The 9531-nt window shown below is 45.7% G+C and overlaps 1 protein-coding gene across 3 annotated transcripts in view; it reads right to left on the bottom strand.

Moving 5' to 3' along the window:
• Positions 1-6548: 6548 nt before the first annotated feature.
• Positions 6549-9531, bottom strand: part of fcho2 (FCH and mu domain containing endocytic adaptor 2) — a 66129-nt gene continuing 63146 nt past the window's right edge. For all 3 annotated transcript variants that reach the window (XM_076284056.1, XM_076284058.1, XM_076284057.1), the window contains 3 exons: positions 8977-9041; positions 8627-8791; positions 6549-8366 (listed from right to left, as the gene is read on the bottom strand). In XM_076284056.1, coding sequence (XP_076140171.1) covers positions 8344-8366; positions 8627-8791; positions 8977-9041 — 253 coding nt within the window. In that variant the 3' untranslated portion in view covers positions 6549-8343. The remainder of the gene's footprint in view (positions 8367-8626; positions 8792-8976; positions 9042-9531) is intronic.

Genomic DNA, 9531 nt, shown 5'->3' with positions numbered 1-9531 from the left:
CACCCTCCCCTTCTGCCCCATCTCCATGCTGAGAGTTCAGTACTGCACAAAGACCTGGGTTGCACGCTAACCTTCATGGGGCGTCCTGCCTGCCATCATCGAAAGCCAAGGATGGAGGGGGGGGATGTGTGTGTGTGTTTGTGTGCATGTGGGGAGAGGTGGGGGGGGGTTGCTTTTATCGGTTCACTGTGGCACGCTCTTTTCCTTCTCTTCCTGTGTCCCTCTTTCTCTCTCCTTTCATCTCTCTCTCTCTCTCGGTCTTCCAGTTCATCAGAGCAATTCACTGAGCCCCACCTAATGAAATCATATTCTCTGGCCTCACCCCCAAGCCACTGCTCAACCAATCGGTGCTGCATAATAACCATGACCACTCACTCATCAGCCAATCATTTCAGAGCAGTGAGCGGCGAAACCCCCCCCCCTCAGACAGCGCCTGGGCCTTCCTGCTCTGGCCTGCCAATCATCTCACGGTCGGGTCTGAGCGAGGGCTTTTAGGAAAGAGACGTGGCGTTTGATGTCGTCTGACATTGTCACTGCAGAAGTGTCACTTGAGAGCCACGGGCGACGGCTGAGTGTTGATCTCATTGTTCCAACACTTCTTTTCGAGAGTACAAACCCTAAACACACTGAACCTGCAGGAATGTGTGTGTGTGTGTGTGTGTGTATGTGTATGTGTATGTGTGTGTGTGTGTGTGTGTGTGTGTATGTGTATGTGTATGTGTATGTGTATGTGTATGTGTATGTGTATGTGTGTGTGAATGAGTGCAAGGGAGTGAGTGAGAGACAGAGAGAAGCAGAGAACCAGAATAATTGGTCTAATGCATGTCAACTGGTCCAATTCATCAAAGCATATAATGCACAGACGCACACACACACAGACGCGTCCACACACACACGCCCAGGAAATAAAGCTCTCTGTATGTAACCATGTCTTTTTTTTCTCCCTCATGTTTGGTAATGGCCTTCTGTCCTCGGAGTCCTGCGGAGGGCCTCGGGGTGCGCGTGTGTGATCCAAACACGGAGACATTTACCTGGAGTCCCGCATTCATGTGAGAGCCACATTAGCCTTAAAGAGCAGCAGACTGCGGGGCTACTGCGACCTGACACACACACACACACACACACAGTACTCCTTCCTGGCTCATGGGGGTGGGGGGTTGTGTGTGTGGATGTGTGTGTGTGGGAGGGGTCGGGCTAGGCAGAACCTGGGGGAAGGGTGGGTCCAAGAGCATCATGGGAGTTAATGTGTGGTAATTCCCCAATGACCCCCCCCCCCGCCCCCGCCCCCGCCCCCCACCGGCCTGCTGATAAATCACCAATGACGTGCCTCAGTTCACCCAGCACGGAAGGCCATGCTCTCGTTCTCTCCCTCTCTTGCTCTCTCGCTTCGCTCGTCTCTCGCCTCTCCCCTCTCCTCACGGCTTTCTGCTGAACCATGGCTTCGCTCGCCAGCTCTACTAGAACACGGGGAACGGTATCACCACCGCAGGACACGCAAGATTATTCACACGACTATAATACACGTCTATAATACACACACACACACACACACGCACACAGACACACACGCACACAGACACACACGCACACGCACACAGACACAGACACACACAGAAACACACGCACACAGAAACACACGCACACAGACACACAGACACACACGCACACAGACACACAGACACACAGACACACAGACACACACGCACACACACACACAGGAGGCAAAAGAATGATGATGAGGGAAAGTAAACAAGGGGATACAGACAAACAGAGAAACATGAAAATAAAGCAGACAACGAAGAGAAAGAAGAAGAATAGAATGAGTGATACAGGGAGAGAGAGAAGACGAGAATGATGGAGTGATGGCCAGAGAGGGAGAAGGAGAAGAGAATGATGGAGTGATGGTGGGAGAGGGAGAAGGAGAAGAGAATGATGGAGTGATGGTGGGAGAGGGAGAAGTCAGACGTCGCCTCAGAGGAGCTGGTCTCGGCTGCCCAAGCTTCTGCAGCTGCCGTGTCACTCAAGACAGCCAATCAGGACGAGCCGTCGCTCTAATACATGTCGGCAGATGGCCAATTGTATCAATGCCAACCCGTAAATGGATTGGAGAGATGCCACACACACACACATACACACACACACAGGCCAAATACACACACTCCACTAGGGTTTAGCGTGGCTTTATGAAAACACAATTTAGTTGTTGGCCTTGGTACTTAAATGCACATCGCTAACGTATGGCCAAGCGTCATCATGAGAAGAACAACAAGCATCGTCAAGATGTTTGCAAGGCGTCTTTGTGATGTCACAATAACAGTTTTAAAGATGTCCTGTGACATCATCATCTTTGTAACACGTTCCATACATAGCAGCTACTACAGAGGGTGGCATTTCTAAAGTCTTTTTTGTAGTCACAGACATGCAATTCCTTTCTTAAAACTGATAATCCATTGTAATTATATGCTACTGACTAATTCAGGAATGCTCCTAATTTGATAATCCAGTTGGACTATGTTGAATGTCTAGTTATTTGAGTAGAGTCGAAAGGTAATTATATCTATTCATTCCATTTCATTTAACTCATCACACGTGATGAATAAAGCCAGTTAACGTTGGGTCTTCAAAAAAACCTTTGGGGATGCCTACAGGCAGCTTTAATTAAATGTTTAGAAAATAAATGTAAAACTATAAAAACAGATTGCAATCCTTAGACAACATAGTATAAATATATTGGCCTAACACTATTAGTATAACATGTTTAAATGTGTTTCCCTCAAATAACAACAATAACAACAACAACAACAACAACAATCATAGATTAAGTCTGGCAGCTGTACCCTTTCAAATCCCTAAACCTTTACCCACCTGCAAAGGCAAACTGTAGGACAGGAGGGGAAGTGACCGAAAGTGTACGAAGAAATCAGAGAAATCGCCACAAGGAAGGTAAGATGGTGCAGCGAAAGAAAGAAGGGGGGGGGCAACAAAGGTGAAGCTTTCTGCTGGTAAACCTTCACTTGTGTCTTGTGTCTGACGTGACCACAGAAGACACACTGACAGCATAGCCGAGTTGTATTTAGGACACAAAATATAAATAAATACAAATAAAACAAAAAATGTCATTCATTAATAAAAGGCACATGTAGAAGAGTGAAAGAACAAGCAGACAGAGTGTAACCTCGTGTCTTCTGCAGCAGCCATAGAGCTGGTCTGTTTGTTCAGATGGTTCTGCTCATGTGAGTGGGGGAGATTGGGCCGGCAGGGGGGGGGGGGGGGTCGGCGGCAGCACCAAATGGACCGTAAACAGAAGTGATGTCGCTCTCCAGTAACTCTCTCCAACCGTCCCTCGGAGTCCCTAAGCAAACAGGGCCGTGACAAGCAGACAGAGAAGAAAGCTACACAGTGCTCACTCAATCGCATGCTAACCTCCCAGACCTCAGAGCGAAAAGTGTACAGTCTGTTTGAAATGATTCCATACCAACCCCCTCCACCACCCCCCCACCCCTGACCCACCCGCCTTTGGTCAGTCAGGGAGCGGGTCTGCAGGGGCTGGTGAGAACTACTGCAGCGTTGGCCACAGAAGTGTTGGCGAAAGAAGCCAAGATAGCGTGCTGCCTCAATGCAACTGATCTCCCTCTACTGTGAATTCACATGGAATTACAGAGAGAGAGAGAGAGAGAGAGAGAGAAGACAGAAAGAGAGACAAAAGAGAAGAGAGATGTCTAAGTAATCCAAGAGAGAGCTGCAAAAATATCAGTACTCTTGTTTGTTAGAAAAGAAAAAAAAAACATGGATAAATCAACCACTAAATTGTGCAGCTGCGCTACAAAAACAATAAAATCTAAAATGCCCTGTTTTGTTTCCGTTTTAAATCACAAATAGGGGTAAAACAAATACATTAGAAGCTTAACTTCACCTGCTGGACAGTGTGTTAGCCTGTCCAGAGACGGACAGGCCAACGGTGGCCGTTCAGGAGACCTCAGTCAGGCAGAAACACGAAACGAGGTCCTCCAAGGGTCAGTAGGTAAAATCTCCACACGGTAAAAGGTTTTTTAAGGGGAAAAAATGGGCTGAAGACTGACTGAGGAGCTGCACTCTCTCTTAATGAGCCTGTATGTTGTGTTCTCTGCAGTGTGTATGGGCAGGGACAGAGGGATGTGTGTGTGTGTGTGTGTGTGTGTGTGTGTGTGTGTGTGCGCGTGCGTGCGTTGCCTGTGCCTCTCAGGTCATCGGCACCACAACACCAGGCCCAACTTTTGTCCTTAAAAAGCAAGTTATGCAAGAATGTGTGTGTGTTCATATGACTGTGCTTCAATGTCCACAAAATTATTAGAATTATTATTATTTTAACCTTCCAAGCATCCTGCTAGCATCAAGACATCAAGAATATGAAACATGGAAATAATAAGGCAGCTATCAATTAATTTCAACCACAAAATCACTCATAGTTATGCACAAATGAAATAATGAGGTGACCACACTGTTATGATGTAATTTTAAATTTGTATATATTTATATATTACACATTTATTACAGACAAAATGAAATCAAAGTGAAGACAAAAAGTGGCAGATATATTTGTAAAAATGTACAAGAGAACAAAAATTCATTTATACAGGTTGTCTTTTTTTTTCGCTTTTCGCTCTTTAACAAACATAAAAACCAGGAGAGACAAAACCAGACGAGAGAGAGGGATACCGCAACAGCGACAGAGTGAGTGATTTACAAGAAAAGAAAAATCAAAAAGGAAAAAAAAAGCCTTTGAGTTTTCACTGGAGATGTGTGTCAGCAAGAACCAGCTTGCGAAACACACACTGCACATATATTCCGTTGTGTGTGAGGATTGTGTACGACACACAGGGAGAAACGACGTCGCTGGAAGCATCTGGACATCACCTGAGCTATCCGCAGTCACATTCTCTCTCTCACACACACACACACACACACACAGCTGATATCAGTCTCAGCTCAGTGTCACACACACACACACACACACACACACACACACACCAGCTGACTGACTGACAAACCCGCTCACCACCAAATCCTTCTGTGGGCCAGCATTGCCTCCACAGACTGAAACGCAGACACTTAAAAACCCATCAGTCTGGGACATCTTTAAAAGCTCCCATTAAAACGGGACCAACAGAACCACAGGCACAGTTGCAGATGCCCTGGAACCAGCACAGCAGTGTCGTGAGTTCAACTTCTCATCGATTTCCTTCTCATTTTTACTACAACAAAACCATGGTGTGAGTTCAATCCATTCACTTCTCATTTTCACTACAACATGGGCTAAGCAAAGGGGTCCTTGGGAATATTTAACTGTTAAAAGAGGAGATTCTAACCTCCTTTCAAGAATAAAGGCTTGCTGGATTATCCATACAATGTAGGCTACCCGCCACCCCACACTTTGCCCAACCATCCACATTCGACAATGGCAAAAAGCTAGAAAACCTTCAAAAAAGCTGACTTTCCCATGCATCTGTGTGTGTGAACATAAATACTGAATGTATGAGTGACTGAGTATGTGTGTGTGTGTGTGAGTGTGTGCACTAATCACATAATTCACAAAGCTACTCCCAATTTCAGTTGTGGCACAAGGTCTGGGAAGCTCTTAGGAAGGAGGTCCTCGTATGAGGATAAGGCAAGATGGCCGCCCCAGTTTAGGACCAACCATACTGGTTCTGCTAAAGGCAGAGTTGACCACTTCAGGTTCTGCTGGTGACCAACCAACACCAATGCTACACCACAGACGGACCCCAGACAAGACCAACAACAGGCTCCGCAACAGACCAGGCCTGAGACTGGGACACAGCTCTGAGGAGGAGCGGGATCCTCCGCAGGGTCTCGAATCAGCCAGGAATTATGGGATAGTGCCTATCGCACTCTAGCAGGTCCTCTGCAGTGACTCTGTTCACCAAGTTGTCCCAAACACACGGGGGAAAGCACTCGACTCAAGTCCAGGTATAGAGGCAGTGTTGTCTTCCAAAGAAGGCTAGAAGCTATCATGATAACCAGCCGATATGCTTCTCCCAGATTTCAGCTGAGGACTTCAAGACGTGTGTTACATAAACTATTTTTTTTAAAATGTAGATTAAAGGCACTGATTTCAGTGGTGCTATTTTTTGTCTTGTCTTCTGAAATAGTCCACAAGGTTGGTTGGTCTTTTCCCAAACAGCTGACTGAGGAGTCTCAGCTGAGTCTCTCTCCTTCTCTCTTAAGGGCCGTTCACACCAAGATCGATAACTATAACGATAACTATAAACAAATATCGTTCTAGCTCATATGAATTACGACGTCCACACATAAGCTATCACTATAATGACATGAAGAACGATATTGTTGGAGATCACTTTCAGAGCAATTTTGAGAACAATAAAAAGCTGACAGCCAATCAGAATCCATCAAATTTTAGCCATTATATTCATCTTATCGTTAGCCAGTGTGGACGCTTTTAGCGTTATAGTTATAATTGTCATAGCTATAGTTATCGTTCCTGGTGTGAATGGCTTCATTGCTCCACATTACAGATTTAAGGGTTGCTGGTGCTTTAGTTTTTCTGTCTACAAAAAGGCTATGGGGGTGTTCAACTGTTACAGTACACGGCTATATGTACAAGTGTTTCCGTCCATCCATTTCTGATACAAGCAAATCAAAGCTTCTCTCTTTGCGTTGGAGCTGTCTTTTTGCAGCTTCCTTTCATTATCCTCCTTCTCTCTTTTCTATATCTCTCGCTCACTCTTTCTCCTTCATCTTGTCATCGTTCCTTTTCAAGAGTGACCCAGTGAGTTAAGGATGGGGAGGTGTATCAGGTGGGCGCAGGTGAGTGAGTTCAGGTGTTCACAGAGCGAGTCTCTGTGTCTTGGCACTTGGGACTTGGAGAACGGTGAAATGATCAGAGGCCAACCTAAGTGGCCCTAGCACCTAACACACAACTCCAGCACAGGAAACACAAGACAGCCCTGTGGTGAAAGGGGTTCTAGGTAAATCAGAAGAATAGCACAACTGTTTGTTACAGTATGTACTGTTCAGAACAAAGACAGGAGTCAACATTTTCCCTTCAACATCCAAGAAAATACGAACAGGGGACTTGCACATCAAAGAAGCAAAGACAGAGCGACACAGAGGGGGAAATGGCAGAAAGAAAGGTTGGAAAAAAGAAAACAAAAAGAGAAAATGAATGTGCTTCTTTCTCTGCTGTGCTTAGCTGCTAGCTGTATAAAAGGTGTAGCGTAGAAAGGGGGTCTTTATCAAAAAGTGTAGGTGTAGAAAAGAGGCACTGGGGTCAGTGATGTGGGTTGTTTTTGCTTGGTCTTGTACTGACACGACCCAGATGGCAACTACAGAACTGGGCCACAGCTGGACCAAACGTGGGCCTTATGTGGCCCGGGTCCGTTGCTATCGGGTGAGAGCCCTTCACTGGAGAAACCCAGTTCACTGCCCAAAGCTTCTACCTGCATTGCACATGAGAGATATGAAGAAAAACAGACAAAACAAACAAACAAACAAAAAGTTCTGTAGTTCATTAGATTCTGATAGGTGCAGCTATGCGCTGCAAGCCCTCTTTAGTTTCCATGACAATGCACCTCTGGTGTGTTCTATGAAAGACTGTGGCCATGGGAAACAGTCATAGACAAAACAGGAAGAGGCTTTTCCAAAGACAGGAAGTAGCAAACACATGAATTCGAAAGAGCACAAAGTGGTGTTTGTTTAAGAAACATGATTTAAATCCTGTCCTGTTTATAAATTCACCTCGCCAGGTCCTGTGGCTAACTCAACTTTCATAGACACAAACAGAAACAAACATTTTCTATCAAAATGGCCGGAACGATTGTTAGTGCAGTATTTTTTTTTTGTTTGCTTTCTTTTCAACGATATGCAGTACATTTACATTGATTCATATTACACTTATTTGTTAACTATACATATCAAAACAAGCCCTACCATTTTGACTTTATAAAAGCCCAAGTAGATCACAGAAAGTATTAAAGATTTTTTTCTCTTTTGTTTTTGAATTATTAAAATTTCCTGACATTCTATCTTTTCTTTAATGCTTTATCTCCTCTTGCTTCCGCAGACAGCCTCCACAGGGATCAGTGCCTCTAACCTTCTCTGTGCCCAAGACAAGGGGCATATGGGAGAGTGGGGGTTGGGGTAACAGGGGGGTATGGGGGTAAAAGTGTTCGAGAGGGTTCTGAGGGTGGGGGGAAGGGGGGGGGGGGTGTAAGGTCCAATGCTCCCCTCCCACAAAGACAGGATGATGACGATGGACAGAAAAAGTAGAGAAAAAAAAAAAAACTCCGAGAGGCTGTCTGATTTCATGGGTGCATCTCCGACGTCCCCTCAGCAGTCCGCCATGTAGCGCCCTGTTGGAAAGCGCGTACGCACACACACACACACACACAAATTATTGAAATGCTTTTACTTGGATTCACAGATAAGATCAAATAATCAACAAGATTCAAATTTGTCTGACGCTGCATTCCCAGACATATGCCACTGAACGAACGCGCGTGCACACACATGCGCACACACACACATGCGCACACACACACACACACACACACACACACACACACACACACACACACACACACACACACACACACACACACACAGCGCTCACCTGTGGCAAACCTCTTCTTGTTGAGGGAGAGCCGGTAGCCCGCCCCCAGCAGCTCCAGGTCTGCGCCGGACAGTGTGCTGCCCTCACTGAAGAATTGCACCGCCAGAGTCGCCGGGGTGGACGGACCGTCCGACAGCTCAAACTTCGCCCTCAGAGAGCCTGACCCTGGACACACACACACGCACACACACACAATCACGCACAAACACGCACAAACACGCACAAACACACACACACACACACACACACACATACACACATACACACACGACAGGCCATTAGTCAACAGCTCAGAGTGCCTTATAAGAGCATTGTGTCTGTCCCAGCAGGGTGTGAAGCTCCAAACTAACCTTCATCCTCTGACTTCTCCGAGATATCTCCCAGTTTCCATAGCGACTTATTCTGTTCCGCATTCCTGTTTGGAGAGAACCAGAGAGAAATCAACGCGGACATCAGAGTCCAACCCCACATTTTATTTGGATGGATCACCATAAACAATCAAACAAAAACATCTGTTGACAGTGTTGACAAAACAGACTCGGTATTTAGGGATTAGGGCCAAGTAACTTCTGCGAGGATTAGTTGACTGCGAGTTGACAGCTCCTTGTGAGTTTGGTTGAGTTGACAAGTATTTTGAAAGTTTAACGAATATCTGTTAAACATGTGTCTCCACTGATTACTGTTGACGAGTTATTGCGATAGAAGTCTTACACAGGACTGATGCAACAGTGACGCTCAGCAGTAAAGGAACAGGCTGCATATTATCTTATTCTAATCTCTAGTCAGAGGTCTAAAGATGCCAAGACTCTGTGGGTGAACAAGGCACTAGGCCAAAACATGTCTGTGGATTTGAGATGCTCAATTAAAACTGTTCTTTTATGTTCTTTTATGTAAGTAGGCCTTTT

Source organism: Alosa pseudoharengus, unplaced genomic scaffold (assembly GCF_046254945.1).
Source record: "Alosa pseudoharengus isolate Yale_2024_CS ecotype anadromous, Long Island Sound unplaced genomic scaffold, YU_APseudo_1.1 YU_APseudo_1.1_scf_14, whole genome shotgun sequence".
NCBI lineage: Eukaryota > Metazoa > Chordata > Actinopteri > Clupeiformes > Clupeidae > Alosa > Alosa pseudoharengus.
This window is presented reverse-complemented; position numbering and strand designations above follow the sequence as displayed.